At 45.0% G+C, this 16,594-nt stretch overlaps 1 protein-coding gene across 1 annotated transcript in view; it reads left to right on the top strand.

The window, feature by feature from the left end:
• The first annotated feature begins 2,381 nt into the window (after nucleotides 1-2,381).
• The window catches only part of ANKFY1 (ankyrin repeat and FYVE domain containing 1), a 32,093-nt gene continuing 17,880 nt past the window's right edge, over nucleotides 2,382-16,594 (top strand). The window contains exons 1-7 of the mRNA XM_063402417.1: nucleotides 2,382-2,541; nucleotides 7,202-7,394; nucleotides 8,908-9,026; nucleotides 11,329-11,464; nucleotides 12,891-13,014; nucleotides 14,207-14,356; nucleotides 14,849-15,014. Of these exons, the coding sequence (XP_063258487.1) occupies nucleotides 2,532-2,541; nucleotides 7,202-7,394; nucleotides 8,908-9,026; nucleotides 11,329-11,464; nucleotides 12,891-13,014; nucleotides 14,207-14,356; nucleotides 14,849-15,014 (898 nt within the window). The 5' untranslated portion in view covers nucleotides 2,382-2,531. The remainder of the gene's footprint in view (nucleotides 2,542-7,201; nucleotides 7,395-8,907; nucleotides 9,027-11,328; nucleotides 11,465-12,890; nucleotides 13,015-14,206; nucleotides 14,357-14,848; nucleotides 15,015-16,594) is intronic.

Genomic DNA, 16,594 nt, shown 5'->3' on the forward strand with positions numbered 1-16,594 from the left:
AGGCTGCCCTTCCTTTTCAATTTTCACAGTATTTCTAGAACTGAGGCAATTCAAGGTATTTGCTGCTTTCAGCAAGTTCAGCAGTGGTCTCTGTTTTGTCTTCCAAAGTAACACACACAGTTCACCACAGACTCACCTGTAACTTCCCAAAATGGTTCAAAACTTTATGTCTGTGCTCTCCAGAATTGCTGATGTTTGTTCTTTAGAGGGCAGGCCTGGAAATGTTTGTCTTGCTTCAGTGGCATGAAAGAACTGGGAATTCCACAGCACTGCTCACTCCCCTCTAGTAAATTCAGAGATATATCTTTGGCTTACCCAGATGGTTTGTGATCCCACCTGACCCAGATACTCCCAGGGAGGAGCGTTACTGTGGGATATGTTAAGATCCACAAGCTGCAGGTATGGCTAATGCCCAGTGACTGAATGAAAGTGGCAGCTCAGGCTCTGCTGCCAAGTGTCCAGGTTGTAGGAAGCCTCTAGCAGGCAAGGAGGGAGCCTGTTGCAGTTTTCTGTGATCACAGTTGGCTTTTTGTTTGTTCCTGCCCCACACTGAAAGGGGCAGTGGTGGAAAGCTGTTAGTGATAAACCAGATGGGAACGCCCCTGAGGAGCTGCAGTATTGACAAGTAGTATGAGGATTCTTGGTGAACAAGGAAGTAAACCAGCATTCCTCAGTTTTCCTTGTAGCAAGACTTTGTATCTGGTTTGGTTCCTGCAGGCTGTTGACATCCTGGCTGCTCAGTTAACATTGTAGCTTCTCTAGGGGTTTGTTACCCTGGCTGAGGGTTTGAGCCGATTTTTGCCCAAATGTTGTTTACCCTCCATTCGAGATATCACTGCATCTCTGGGGGAAAAGCATCAAATACTAATGAATGTCGAACTAGTGTAGCCATCTTAATTCCTTTTTTCTATTTCTCCATGCTGCACTAGAGAAGATCCCTAAATCCAGAAGGACTGTCAATTGTCACTCTAAAATTCCTTCTGCTGCACTGCCTGAAAACACTTACTGGAACTGGATGATCAATAAGCAGAGCACATGAATTCTGAAGCGATTAGAAGTGTATTTTAGGCTTTGGTAGGCTGTGGGGTGGACTCCACTGTGTCTGTACCATCTGGTGCACCGCTCTTGGTGCAGTGCCATCGCTGCACACAGAGCAGCAACACGAGTGATTCTAAAGCAAATCTGAACCTGGCTGGGGTTTAGAGACACTGTCATACAGGAGCTTCCTGTCCAGGCAAATCCTCAGAGGAGATTCCACTTCCCTTGATGCAAAACACAGCAGTGGTTTGAAATCTGATCTCTGTTGTTACTGAGTAATTAAATCTGATCAGGGAGCAATAACTTGCTTCCTCACAGTTCCTCAAGAGGATCAATAGCACCATGAGCAGTGGGGTAATTTACTCTACAGCAAAGTCGTACACAGCTGTCATCAAGCTGTGCAAAATGAGAGATTGTTTCATGGTATATCTAGAAAATTATAGGCTGTGGCCCTCCTGGGCCCAGCTCGGGATTTGCTGTTTTATCAAACACCAAAAGAAATAGGATGCAGAGCAACTTTTCAAAGGTCACTTCATGGTGGAGTCCAGAAAAAATTATGTCTGTAAAACAATACTGCGCATAAGGTCTTCAAACATTTAATTGAAAATTGCTCCTCAAAGCAAGCAACAGATTTGCTGTTGGACCAGCACTGAGTATTTGGCACTTGTGTTGCATCTAAGCAGGAGCGATGGTGAGCAGGGACAGCAGCCGAGGGGGCAGCTATGGAAACGATCCTGTTACTGCTCCTTGGTCATTGCCTGTCGACCTGCAACCACTTTTCACCCACCGGGCACCAATCCAGCGTCCAGGGGGCACAGATTCAGTGTCCGGGATTGTTGGCTGTGGAACAAAAGCAGGAATTGAAGCGAGGGTGCTGCAGCGAGCCCGGCGCACAGAGGAGCCCCGAGCACCATCGCTGATCCCCGCGGGCACCGCCTGGGCGGGAGGTGCCCGGGCGCGTTTCCCCGGGGCTGGGCGCTGTTTCTCCAGCGTTTCCAGCCGTGCCGCGCACCGCCAGCCCCGGCTCCGGGACCGCCGGGCGCCTCCTCCGCCTGGGGAGCGCATCCCCGCGGCCTCCAGCGGCGGGGAGAGCCGCGGGACAAAGCGGGAGAAGGCGGGGTAACTCGGGATAAAGCGAGATAACTCGGGAAAGGGCGGGAGAAAGCGGGATAACGCGTGAGGAGGCGGGATAACGCTTGAGAAGGCGGGAGGAGGCGGGAGAAGGCGGGATAACTCGGGAGGAGGCGGGAGGAGGCGGGATAACTCGGGAGAAGGCGGGAGGAGGCGGGATAACTCGGGAGAAGGCGGGATAACTCGGGAGGAGGCGGGAGGAGGCGGGATAACTCGGGATAACTCGGGATAACGCGGAGCGAGCGGCTCCGTCCCGGCGGTGCGGCCGGTGGCGGCGCTGTTGCGCTGCTCTCGCGAGACCGCCGTGCTCTGGCGCTGGGGCGGGCGGCGGCTCTCGCGAGAGCTGCGGCGCCGGAGCCAACATGGCGGAAGGTGAGGGGGGGAGCCCGGGTGAGGGGCCGGGCGGGGCCGGGCGGGGCCGGGGACCGCGGGGGCCGGGGGCCTCCGCCGCTGCCGGGACACCGCGGTGTGCTGTTCCCGCCGCTCTCCTGTGCGGGACGGGCTCGGTCCTGCCCGCGGCGGGTGGGACGGGCCGCCCCCGAGGTGAGCGGGAGATGGCGGGAGCCGCGGGCGGACACCCCCGGGCGGGGCCGGCCTGGCGCGGGCGGTGTTGCCCCTCAGGACGGGGCTTGGGGCGGCCGTGGGCAGCGGGAGCCGCCCGGGACGTGCTTCCGAGCCCTCCCCGCCGGTGGGGGTCAGGCGGGGCCGCAGGGGCTCCCGCCCTTCTCGTGGGGCTCATCCCGGGCTCTCATCCCGGCGTGCCCTGCCCGAGGCTGTCCCTGGAGCATGGAGCGCTGCCTGTGCTGCAGCCTCCCGCTCACTGGTGCTGAGCCCTTTTGTCAGGCTCAGGTGAGACCTGCACAGCTCCTGGAGTGCTGCTGTTTTGCGTGAAGACTGTCAATTACGCCATACAAATGAATTTAACTTAACGGGATTTGCAAAAACGCTTGGATTTTTACAGTTATACTCGTTTCTGCAAGACAAGCTTCCTCTTTTTCTTGGAGGAAACTGAGTAGACGAACGGAGCTAAAATGTTTCAAGTTACAAAGGAAATGAAGTTAGAGTCGCGAAAGTAGAGCCTTCAACTCTTAAAGTGCAGCTCTTGGGCAATGGTGAATAGTTGTAGAATATTGACTAAGATGGAGCAGATGCTGCTGGTCTGGCATGCATCAGCTGAGAGGATGCTGCAGTCCAGCTGGTTTGATAAGTCCTTAGAGGAATGCCTAACTTCTTGTGTGCTGAAATACCACTGCTTTGTATTTAGCTGACCAACCTCTTACCCTTGCTTTTAAAACTTGGTGACCTCCAGTTCTGTAGGGCTTTAGAGTTCAAGTTGGCTTCAGGCAGAGAAATTTCCCCAGTGAGACCCTCAAGGATGTGAGGCTCTGACTCAGGGTCCTCCTTTGCAGAATTAACCTGCAGCTGATACAACAAGCCCTGTTTTAGTCTGTACTTCTCAGAGATTCTTCCCTATCTTCAGTAATTCTCTGATCTTTTGGCTGAGGAAAGCACATGACCAGTGAATGACCCTGTGTGAACAGGAATAACGAGCTGGAGTTGTCACCCCTCTCAGTTCCTTAGGATGTGTTGGAAGAGGGGCTCAGTTTGTCCCTGCAAACGAGGTGCCTGCCTGCACCCATACTTTTCTAGGTAGGAGCTATGGTTGAATCAGCTGAAAAATGAAGGCCTGTCAAGGAAGGGAGCTTGTCAAGTTGTGGTTGTTAGCTCAGAAGCCAAGTGCTTTTCCTCATAAGGAAGTGTTGTCTCTGTCTAGAAAAATCCTGCATCAGATTTATTGCAATTGCTACCTGCAGATTGACTGAACATCTTAGTAAGACAAGAGCCAAGTTGGTGTTTGTGATTTCTGGGTTCTGTACTGCCAATACCAGAACTTTACATGCAGGCATGGGTCAGAATTGTTGGATTTGTGCTTGAGTGTCCAGAGGGAGCAGCTGTAGAGCTTTGGGTGGCAGGGTAAAGATCAGAAGTATGCAAAAGTGAGGAGGAATGAGAAAGCAGTGGCTTGTACATCCTTGAGGAGATAAGGGGTCACAGTATGGAGCAGTGGAGAGGGTAAGGAAACAATTTAGTTTTCTGAAATATTTCACTCAGGTCCACTTCATAAGTAAGCCAAGTTTGTCTGCGTGGCTTCTGGGACTGCTTTTGGTGGTGGAATGGGCTGTGTGATGGGTTCCACTAGACCCTCCCTCTGATTTTTGGTATTTGCTGTCTTCTCATTGCCTTTTGCCTCTCTACTTGCATTCAGCTATTTGCTCCTCAGTACTTCTGTGCCTTCTCCTATAAGAAAATGACAGTAGCCTTTCCTGAAATCCTCTTCAGTGTCTTTGATATGGAATATAAACTTCTGCCAGTTCATGAGAGGCTGATCAATCTGCCAGAAAGCTGTTAACAAAAGCTGCTCTTATTTACCTGGGCTGTGGCTCAGAAGAAGAGAGAGGCATTTTGTGTTTTCTGCTTTGCTGAACCTGGGAATCCTCTTCACTGAGGCATTTGGATTGCTGTTTAGCCAGAGGCTTACTGGTATCTTACTAAGCCTGTCCTTTCATGTCCTGAGGCAAGGGCCATCATTAAGTGTGTGTGTGTGTGCCTGCAGTAATTGTGCATTTTATTTGTTCACTCTTTAAGTGAGCAGTTTATAGGGAAAACAGAGGCTTTGCTCTTGTGCTGTAAATGTTAATTACCTGGACATTGAGAACTCTCTTGAATATGCATTTGAAATGTGCTGTAAGATCAAATACTGTACTCAAGTGTAGCTGCTAACACATGTGCAGATTGTCATGTAGAGTAAGAGAAACTCTTTATTTTACAATTCTTGTAACTGGTGCAGTAAGCTAATACCCATCAGTCTTTCTCAGTGTGATTGCAGGAAGCATATGGTGTCAGTGTGAAAACAAGAGTTTCAAAGCTTTGGTTCTTTGAGGTACTTTCACTGCCAGTAGGGATTGTCTGGGATTGCCCTGAGTCAGTACCAGCTGTGTTGGTCATGCACCAAGCTTCAGCTACTGCTGTTTGGGGGCTTAAGGTAATTCTGTATTGTATCCTAGGGATCTCAGGCTAATTTGGAGCTAGTGAGCTGGCTTTGGTAAAATGACAGGATTTACAATGTTGCCTCTGGTCTGGATTCTTTATTCCCACTGTGGCACTCCCAAGTTTGACTGGAAGATGCAGTATTTCTGTAAGTGCATGCAATGAGCTTCATTAGGCAGCTTCCTACTCTTAGCATTTAAATCTGTGTGCCAGCTAAAAATCTCACTGGATGAACAGTGGTGCTGTTCATACACTAATTTTTGGTGCAGTTCTCAGTGTCTTTTACTCTGGGCACCTGTCAGAGCCTGCTCTCCCTGCTGTAACAGTGGGATTGCTTTGTGCTCCCCCAGCACTGTCCTTAGGGAGAAATGAGGAAGGAGTAGTTGCTCAAGGGACACGTCCTTCTAGTTCTGAGAACACCAAAACTGCATTCATCTTCACACAGAAAGACTGACCACAGCAGGATTTCAAACCAGCCTTGAGGCTTGGTGTGGTGCTGATGGCACAATTCTGAAATCAGAGCATATTTCAGTACCAAAAGAAAGGTATCCCAAAGGAGATGGTATCTATGAAATTTTGAAGGATGAAGCTAATGAAAAGGTTGTTGAAGGAAGTACCTGCTAAGCCTGCTTTCATAATATTAACTGAAAAATAAAATGGTATATGTTGCCTTTTGTTTATTCATCACAATAGTTGTTAAGATAAAAGATTTATGAGGAAGAATTTGCTGCAGGGTCCATAGAGGACAGGCCCTGGGGACCTGTGTCACAGCAAGGCCAAGGTCAGCTGTGCTATTGAACTTTTCTACAGAAGCAAGAAGAACACACTGATAACAGAGCTCAGTTTGTCATTGTTTGTACTAGTGGTGTTTAGTAAATATTTTAGAAAAGTCATTGAAATATGAATTCCTGGCTAGTAGGGAGTAATCTTGTAGGAACTTTCCCACCTAAAATCACTGGTTAGCTTCCCAGTTTGTCCTCTCTGCCTCCTCTTATTTTATGACCGGTTTGGGATTTGGCCTTACTTGAAAAATCAACCTAATGATTGGGGGGAAATGATGAAGCATTGTGATTAACAGCAAACCTATAGTTTTTGCAACTCATCCATAAATAAGCACTCCTAAGTTGGATTGGTTTTAAATACCTGTACAGATGTTTCCTTCCACAGTGAAGTGTAGAGGTTTTTCACAGAGGTGGCCCAGGTGAGTTCAGTGAACAACTTACCCCAGCATGTTGTGGAGTGACTGGTTAAGTGTGGTGATGTGGGTTCTGCAGTGGGATGGAAATTCCTGTTCAGGGATCAGATTCCCCGGTGCTGTCACTTTGCTGATCCTGAACTGAAGTAACCACCATGGACTTGACTCCATCTGTGGTGCCTTGCCAGTGCAGTGCCTCCCGTGGAGGAGTGTGTGTGCCAGCAGGAAGGAGTTCTGTGTATATTTTGACTGGCCTTTGGCACGTAGATTGTGGGCACAATCTGTTTGCCACTCTGGCCATTTTGGGGGGAGTTTCTTAGCTGGCAGGTTGAGGAGTTCTGAACAGGTCAGTTAAATACTCTGAGGCAGATATGGTACATCAGCAACTGTTCCAATGCTCAGTTGTGGTTTAAGTGTCAGCTGTAAAGTCGAACAGCACCTTAACTAGGCTGGAAAAATGGGAAAGAACCAAAGACTTGGTCCTCTGCCCCACCATAATTCCCACAGAAATGGACTCCCATAGGAACTTTACAGAATTCCTGACCAAACAGAATTCAGAGCTTTCTTTGTAAGTGGCTTTTATCACTGTGTTACGATTTTTCAGTGTTTATCAAAATATACAAAATAGAGGGTTTGATACTGGGGGTGAGATGCTCAGGTATTTGGAAGAGGAGAGACTCTCCTTGGAGAGTTGTGATTAAACAACAAGTGTAATCTGAGGGCTAAGTAACCCTCAGATGTCAAAGGTGTGCATGTCTCAGCCTTGTAGTAACACTGTGTGCCTTGCAGAGGAGGTGGCCAAGCTGGAAAAGCACCTGATGCTCCTGCGCCAGGAGTATGTGAAGCTGCAGAAGAAACTGGTTGATACAGAAAGGAGGTGCAACCTCCTGGCTGTGGAGACCAACCAGGACAATGCCAGCGACACCTTCATCAGCCGCCTGCTCGCCATCGTGGCCGAGCTCTACCAGCAGGAGCAGTACAGGTGAGGGGCCCCCATGGGGAAAGGGGATTGCAGAACGTGGGGTTGTATTCACTGCACCAGGGCCTGCTCTTACACAGGGAAAATTCTTTGCTGCCGGGTGTGAATAGGGTCCTGAGTTGCAGTTGTAGATGGAAGAGCGTGCTCCAGTTGTGGCATACTGAGCACAGTTTGTGAATTGAGAGTACGAATTGAGAGCTCTAAGCAGAATTTTGTCTCTCAGGCAAATTCAGAGGAAACTCACCATGAACACTGTCAGCAGCAAAGCTCCCTTTGAACAGAAGGAGTTTGGAACTAAACCATACTTACTTGAAGGATAATTACACTATGTGTCTGGAAAAACTGTTCCTTTCTTGAAAGGCTTTGTCCTAAAACATTTTTACTTCTGTATTCCTGTTGTGTGTGAAGAAGCCTGATTAATTTGGCTTGTCTGGTTGTATTAGTGGCTTAGTGATACACTGGATTTTTAAATCGCAGCACAAAATTATGGTTAATAGTTTCTTTTCCATAGGCACACTAAGGATCCCTTCCATATTCTAGATCCCTGAGCTGATTAAGTTCTGAGACTGCTATGATATTTATCAATTTCTTTGCTGTTACTGAAAGCAGTGCCAGTATAGTAAAGGAGTTAGTCATGGAAGGGCAAATCTTGTTTAGTTAAAATTTCCTTGCACCAGCATCTCTTCAAGAGCCTCTCTGAGAAAAGGCGCTGTGCCTGCAAGAACTTCCTGTAGCCTGCTGGGTAAAAGATTTGATACATAGTAAATGTCAGAAGAGTTGGAGCACTTTATTTCAGTTCAGCTTCTTAGCTTTAAAGGCATTGAATGGTTGTCTAAAAGGGCCTACATATCCCTAAATAAGAAAGGTAGCAGGTCCCAGTGCAGGTTTCATTATGTAACATCTCTGCATTGTGCTGTAGTTTATAGCAGTGCTTTGATTTGGGAAATGCTCTGGAAAGCAACCTACAGAGTCAGAACATCTGCAAGCCAGGGGTTTTCAAAATGAGCAGGGCAAGTGTTTTGTACCTGCAGTGGATAACATGGTGACCAGGGTCAGGGTGAAAGGGTGTGTTTGGCAGCTGGTCTGGGAACTGGGGATTCTGCCCTGCTCTCAGACTGCTGTCAAGCAGCATTGTTCTCTTGCTGGCCTTGCCTGAAAGCATTGGTGCTTAGCTGACAGTATTAGTATGGACACTGTGACATAAATATTTAGCTTCAAGATTGTTGGCTTTTTAACTTCTATAATAATTCTCTTGCCGTTTATTCTGAAATGGTTTAAAAACCCAAACCCAACGAAGCACTTGAAATGTTAATGACTCATTGCATTTCTCCCTAGAAAAATACAAATTGTCATTTGACAACATGTTTTACTTAACCAATTGTGTTTTAATGTCTCAAACAACTTGAACCTAAATGTGGATACCCAGACATAGATACCACGGAGATGCTGAATCCATACATACCCAGGTGCAGGAGAAGCCTGCATAATAGCTGTTTGTGCTTTTTCCTGGTACCAGTGACCTGAAGATCAAGGTTGGGGACAGGCACATCAGTGCTCACAAATTTGTGCTGGCGGCGCGCAGCGATTCGTGGAGCCTTGCCAACCTGGCCTCAACAGAGGAGCTGGATCTGTCAGGTCAGTCACTGCTGAGGAACGTGATGCCTCCCTTGTCTTGAGGGTGACTTGTGGAAGGGCCTGTTGGGAGAAGGTTTCCTCAGTGCCTTTCAGGCTAGTGCTGTCCACTGAAAGTGGTGCTTAATCTGTTGATGGCTGAGCTCTCTCTCTGTGAAGTGTTAGTGAGCTTGGGAACTGGGTGCTAGTGGTAGTTAAATCAATAACCTGCCTTCTTTCTCTTTAATAAACAGGGGTTGAGATTGGTGGCCTGTTGGTCTTTTCTAGAGTCAACTAAACATAATGAAAAACAAATCTATATGGAGGAGCTTGACTTCTTCCTTTTTGAGGAAGGACAGGGCTTTTTGAGGTAGTGTGCACCATTTCTCTGAAGCGTGTCATGGAAATACCTTGCTGCTTGTTAACACAGTGTGTGTGGGAAGTGAATGCAAGTAATGATGTGTTACTGAAATTGTTTGCTTTGGCATTTTGATACCTTTGTAGAACAGGTGAGGAGAAGTTTTCTAAAAGACCATCTTCCACATGAGTGCACTGTTCTGTTGTAGCTGTTTCTTGCATGTACTTACACTGGGCAGTGCTTCTGCAGATTGAACCTCTCAACAGGCTTTTCTGTACTTAACAGTGTAGGACAGCCTTATACAATTAATTTGTGAGCAATAAACCAGATACGAAGTTAAGCAGGCTTGCTGACTGGCATCTTGAATTTTAAGCCTTGGCTTCATGTTCTGCACTTAAATCTTATCATGAATTCTAACTGCAGACAAACTGGAGAGTAGCAAGTCGCAGCAAGCTGGTTTTACGGGACAGCATGGGCTTCCTTGCAACATGATTTGTGGATTTTTCTGCAGCCACAAGAAAACAGATGCCAGGAACTTTGAAACTGAGTGCTATGCTAACAAAATTTTTTACTGAAAAGCTCTTGTTAACTGTAGTGTTGTTACAAGTGGCAGTCCAAAGCATTTCCAGCTCCACGTCTAAGCTAGTGTGAGAATCTCAAATGTAACTGCACCCTTTCGTGTTTAACTATGCAAACACTGCTTAAATACATGCTAGTAAATGATACTTGCAACTGTAAAATTGCATTATTGATTTAAAAAAAAAATGATAAATGGCACAAGGATTAGCTTATGAAGTAGCTGGAGCAAGAAACAAACTGTTCCCTGGAAATGGTTTTCTTAAGGGATTCTCTTAAGAATTTGCAAGCTAAGATTGCCTGAATCTTATCTTCAGAACACAGGCAGCATTTGAGATTGAGTGCTTTTAGAGTTCGTGTAATCTGGAGAAATTTCTAATCTTTAAAGAATAGAAAGAGATGAACACACGTTCTCTTATTGAGAGGGAGGAAGTGCACTCTTACCTCTGCCAAGGCAGAGCTGATAGTACATCTCAAGTAGGTTTTCTGGTTGCTTTGGGTTTGGCAAAAAATACTTGTCTTACTAAAACCTTGTGATTCCTGGGAGGCAGTGTGCATGCCAAGTACTGCCACGACTGCAGATAATCTGGGCCAACCCTCTGTCTGAAGGAGATGTTTTAGGATGGGTATTTCACTGTCTTTAAGGTTTTTAATTCAAAATTTCATTTTAAAGAACAAAACAGCTTGAATGACTTAGGGTAATTTTTAAATGAATGGCGTTTCTGTTGTAGTTGATCTGATCTTCTAAAGTTATTCTTATCTCCATCCTTGTAAGATGAATTGTCATTTTAATTGTGAGTGGGTGACAAAGGTCCTTGGCCACTGGGCTTGTGTAGTGTCCCGTGGGGTGATTTTGTTTCTCCTGCTGTGTAAAAACATCAGTTTGTGGTCAGTCTTGTAAAGACCTGAAATCTAACTAGCCCTTTACACTGGCTCTTTTGCACTTTTCCAAGAAATGGCTCCCAGCAGTTTGAGGTGCTTTGTAGTCACAACCAAAGTGTAACAAGGTGTCAGTACCGCTGCTGGCATGCAGCAGTTCATAACACGGCTGTTGCTTTGTTCTTGTCAGGTGGGGATGTGCATTAGGCCATATGTGAGGGACCAAGGACTTTAGAAGGGCCCCTAAATATGCAGCATTGGTGGAGCAGGTAGAGGTTACAGGGCTCCTGCATTCTGCACAGTGCAAGGAGGTTTTCCTGCCTCGTGCCAGCACTGTTACTCATTTCAGCTTCTGACCAGTTTCGCCAGTTTTGACATTTTGAACTAAGTACAGTTTCAAAACAAGACTCTTTTGATGGTAGCTGTGACTTTTAGAAGTCAAAGGAATAGCAGCTACTAGGACAGGTGATTGTTTTTTAGGTATTTTATTAATCCTGTTGCTCCCTGTACCAGATGCTGACCCAGAGGTAACCATGGCAATGCTGCGGTGGATCTACACAGATGAGCTTGAGCTAAGAGAAGATGATATCTTCCTGACAGAGCTCATGAAATTAGCTAATAAATTTCAGCTCCAGCTGCTTAGGGAAAGGTGAGTCTTGGTAAATATACTTGAACTCTTGAACTTTGTTTGAACAGAAATAAGATGATAGATGCTGGCAATAGGATAAAATTATGCTCTTTCCAAGTCTTGAGCTTTTAATAATAGAGCATGTCATTCAGTGTATCAGAGGAAATGAAACACTGTGCTAGAGTTAAACTGTGGCAGACTTCTCACAGGTTTTATGTTTACTTTTCAGTTCTTCTCCCAGTCAAACTAATAACCCCAGTGTGGTGTTTAGAGGAGATCAGTCGGATAGCATCAGGTTCAGGAGAGCTGCAAGAAGGAATTGTTAGAGAATGCTAGGAAGAAGCAGTGGCAATTAGTTTGCAGTATTCAAGTGGTACAGGTGAAATTTTTGTAACTTCTGTGCATCTTGTGCAACTTTTCTTCAGAAATAAGGTTAGTGTAACAGTACCATGCTTTCCTATTCTGAGATTATGATTACACTGTGGCACTAGAGGCTAGGTTATCTTGAATTATAGAGTGTTCTAAACTCTTTAGAAGTCTGAATGTACAAACTGAAACCTCGTCAAGTTTTGTACAACTTCAAAGCCTCCAATTTAGTCAAAGTACCCTTTGATAGAATAATCCTTTGCCCAAGGGATGTCTGTAGCAGTACATGACATTCATAGTGTATGATTTGTATGCCTTCAACATGAAGCAACTAAATTGCTGTCAAGTGTTCTGACCAGAGGAGTTGAAATCTGTAAGGCCAATGCTAAAACTGCTTCAAGCCTTGTACCAGCCTAAAAGCTGCCCTAACATTCTACTGTGAACTTAGCAGGTGTCTGGTCACAGTAGTCCATGTGTGGGATGCCTTTCATAATTATGAGATGTTTTTGTAGGTATAAAATGATTGAATAATGGAACTGATTAGGCTGGAGAAGACCACTAAGATGGGGTGGTCAGCAGCCCAACTCTGCCCAATCCATCACTGAGTGTATCCCCGGGTGCCACATCCTCACACCTGATAAATCCCTGCAGGGACGGGGACTCCCCCCTGCCCTGGGCAGTGCCTGACTGCCCTTGCAGTGAACACATCTGTCCTCATATCCAACTCAACAAGCCCTGCTTGAGAGCACTGTGGTACATCTTCCCTGCTTCACAGCAGTGAATGAACTGCAGTTTATGCCCTTGGGAGAACTGGGATGGGTCTCTCCTTGCAGACTCCTGCACTGTGGTGTTCTCATGGGACCTGGCTGGGTGGATTCTGATAAAAGTCTGCTCTTAGGGTAGGTGCCTTCTAGGGCTGCTGATAAAAGTGTGCTTATGCAGTTTCGCCTTCTAGTAAAGCAAGTCCATGCCATATTCTACCAGCATCTATGAAAAAGAGTATTAGGACTCTGTTACAGCATGGGAGAGTGAATAATTAAAGCTTTTTGATTGCTGACCACTGGCTTTCCTGTTCTGACAGATGTGAAAAAGGAGTTATGTCACTCGTTAATGTCAGGAACTGCATCCGTTTCTATCAGACTGCCGAGGAGCTCAGTGCCAGCACGCTCCTCAACTACTGTGCTGAGATCATTGCGAGCCACTGGGTGAGTCCTGCCACAAGGAAACAAACAAAGAGTGTTTGCACATTAGAGAAACTCAACAGCAGAATTTGGCTTCCCTTACCACACTGTCTAACCTCAGTTAGTTGATCAATTGTCTTGAGAATGTCTTGGTGGAGGGGAGAGGAACTTCTACCCAAAGACTTGTTCTGTTCCTTGGAAATACTTCACTGTACAAAGTGTCTTAGTTTCCTAAACATGAGCAAGATAGAAGGGACTGTCTTCTAATAAGCATGAGGGTTGTTTGTCAAATCTGAGTTCCAAAGTGTTTAGAAGTTCATCCATAGTTGGTCTCTGTCTATACAGATCACAAATCCCAGGCCTGCTTTTACTTCTAAAAATAATTCATGGAAGCCAGGGAGATTTATCTTCTGTAATGGAGGGAGAGGCAGCCAGTCTTGCAACCAACTTGGAAGTTTCGCTTGTTCTGATCTCTTATTTTGAAGAATTGAGTAATGAATTAGCCTTTAAAATAAGACTTGTCAACAGTAGACTTCGGGGGGGTCTTTAGGTTATTCTAAATCTAAAATGCATACTCTAGAGGTGGAGGTTTCTTTCCTTGGCTAATTCTAAGGCAGAGGAGAGTGTTTTGAAATGTTAATATATAAAAAAAAAGATTATTATATGTGAACCTCTGGGTCAGCAATTTTAACTCTTAACTTTCTTCTTGACTCCTAACTTTTGATGCTTTTCTCTACCTGGAAATGAAGTTGCTTCTGTTTAGTCAAATGAGCACTAACTCACACCTAAGATCTTTTTATTCCTAAGCTCCTGTTTACTTTTATTCATAATTTTATGAATCAGTCTTCAATACTTGTAGTTGTTTTTGTCAGAGTTGTTTCTGTCAGAGTTAAGAATAAGTTAGTAGAGGATTATTTTAAGGACTAGATGTAAATCCACTGTAGTGTCTGGTAAAATGCTAGTTTTCCATATCTGTAGACAAAAAGGAATAAAAATTTCACTAACTGATCTTGAAATTAAAATGTAAGATTTAAAGCTTCCTGATTGTTTCTTCCTAATCTTAAAAGACTATGTGGGATTGTTCTTGCCAAAATTTTACCAAAATGGAACTTATAACTGACCTTGTTTTGTGAACTTCAGAATTACATTGTGCAGTGCCTTGAGTATAAATAAGACAGGAGTATTGCTTACCCTTCTCTTGTTTTACTGCTCCTAGGATGACCTGCGTAAAGAAGACTTCAGCAGCATGAGTGCTCAGCTATTGTATAAAATGTTCAAGTCAAAGACAGAATATCCTTTGCATAAGGCCATTAAAGTTGAGAGAGAAGATGTAGTCTTTTTGTATCTTATTGAAATGGATTCACAGGTATGGTGAGACTGACTTGATCTATCTGCTAGAATTTGGTGTTTCAAATAATTAGTTCCTAAGTACCAGTCTGAAGCTTGTTAGTGATTTTTGTCACTAATTCTTATTTGCATGTTTAGCATTGCCACAGCTACTTCTGTGCCTGGAATGGAGGCCTATTTAGCAGTAGCTCCATGAGGACATAATTCAGAATTGATTCATAACATTTAGAACATCTTGCATGCAACAGAATATATCTAATAAAATCCATTACCTGATATTACCATGCACATTTAAAGCTGAATGGTTATAACAGACAACTTTGCTGCTTCATGGCAGTTCAGTAAGAATCATTTCCTTGAACAACTTTTCTGTTGAAAGCTGAAGCAACAGGTATTTGTTCTGCTTGGATGAAAACTCCAAACAACTAACAAATAAATTGTCCCCCAACAAAAGGCAAGGAGGAATTATTCAAGTACTTCTAACATCAGTGGGCTGCATTTGTTGTTGTAGCTTCCTGGGAAGCTCAATGAATTGGATCACAATGGAGATCTTGCACTGGATCTAGCCCTGGCCCAGAGATTGGAGAGTATTGCAACTACACTGGTCAACTACAAGGCTGACGTGGATAGGGCAGACAAGAGAGGCTGGAGCCTGCTCCATAAAGCCATCCAGAGAGGTGAGTAGATGGGATGTGAAGCTTTGTTAGCTTCCAGTTGTTCCCAGCGTGGAATTCGTATTTCAGAATCTATTCCTGTGTCATGTTGTAGTTGACACTGCAGTTAGAAAATTGTAGTGAAGTATGAACTTTGTCCTGTTCCTTTTTTTTTATTTTTAGACATAAAAGCAAACAGACTGTTATTTGAGATCTGAGAGCCAGTCTGCTGGCTGGGCAGACTTATGCTATGTGACATGCAGGTGCAATCTAGTAGAACATTGCCTGCTAAAAGAAGAAATACTGGGAGACACTGGGAATATTCTCATTTGACAGTATTCTTTCTGACAAATAGCTGAATTCAGCACAACAGTATAAGGGTCACAAAGATGAGGTCTTTTTCTAGACTTGGGTTGAATGCAGCACATGCTTCTTTAAGATATGGTTAACAATAAGGGTCCTCACTACTGCCCAGCAGTTTCAGAAGAAGAAAATGTGACTGAAAGAAGATGAGGAGCAAGTGGAGGTACCTCTGTCCAGCTGGAATATTTTCACAGCTCCAGTGCAGTTACCAGAGTAGAGTTGGAGTACAACTATATGATTATATTGAGCTGTTCTCCACCTTAGAGTGAAAATGCATCTTAGGAGAACTGGAGCACAGCAGGTCTGGTTGCCATGGCCACAGTACTCTGAAGGCTTTGGATCAGCAGCATCTTGGCCTGTGGTCAAAGTGTGGTAAAAATCTGCAGCAAACACCTTGTGCTGCTCCTTATTTCTGCAATGTCTTTGGCAGCTCTGTTCCAGAAAGTTTATTTCTAGCATCAAACTGTCTCAGACCCCTAGAAGTAAAGGAAGAAGTTGGGAGCTGTATTTTAAGCTCACAAAATTTAAATTAATCTACATGTCTAAACAGGGTAATACTGGTGTCTGATCCTGTGAGTGAGACTTCAGCCACTGGAGTAGGAGACTTTGTAAGCATAGGTCAGTGTTGTGATGGCTGCAACCCCATAAAACACTGGAAAAATTGCAGCAGGCTGTTCTTCATTCTTAATACTGGCATTTATCCCTAGTTTAATGTCTGCTTTCAGCCTGAGCTAGAGCTCTGAGAATGAACACTTGCTTTTCAGTAACCACAGCTTCAGTGAATTAATCACAGTTCACAATCACATGTTCTGCAAATGGAGCTAAAGCAAATTGTCTGCACTTGCCACGTGATTCTTACTACTTATGATCACTGCAAAGTGGGGGAATGTCTGATATGGAATCAGAAAATGGGATTTTTGTTTTTGTTGGCAGAGATAAGCCAGCAGTATAGATTGAAACACTGCTCTTTATTCTCTGGTCTTGCATTCAGGCCAAGCAAAATGTGAATATGTCTATGCAAAGTAGCCTTTGAAGCCAGGGCAGCTAGTATTTTCCTGAAGTTATGCTTTGCATTGGTGTTTCAAGTTCAAGGTTTCATGTGTGGAAGTGGGTCTGGGTTTGGGCTCCTGAGGAGCTCTGAAGGAGGAGTTCTTGGGAATGCTGTGCATGGTGGGTCTGCACTGCCACAGCCATCACCCTGTATGTATGTGAGGGCCTGAATTCCCAGGAGCAGAGCTGGT

Source organism: Prinia subflava, chromosome 8 (assembly GCF_021018805.1).
Source record: "Prinia subflava isolate CZ2003 ecotype Zambia chromosome 8, Cam_Psub_1.2, whole genome shotgun sequence".
Lineage (NCBI taxonomy): Eukaryota > Metazoa > Chordata > Aves > Passeriformes > Cisticolidae > Prinia > Prinia subflava.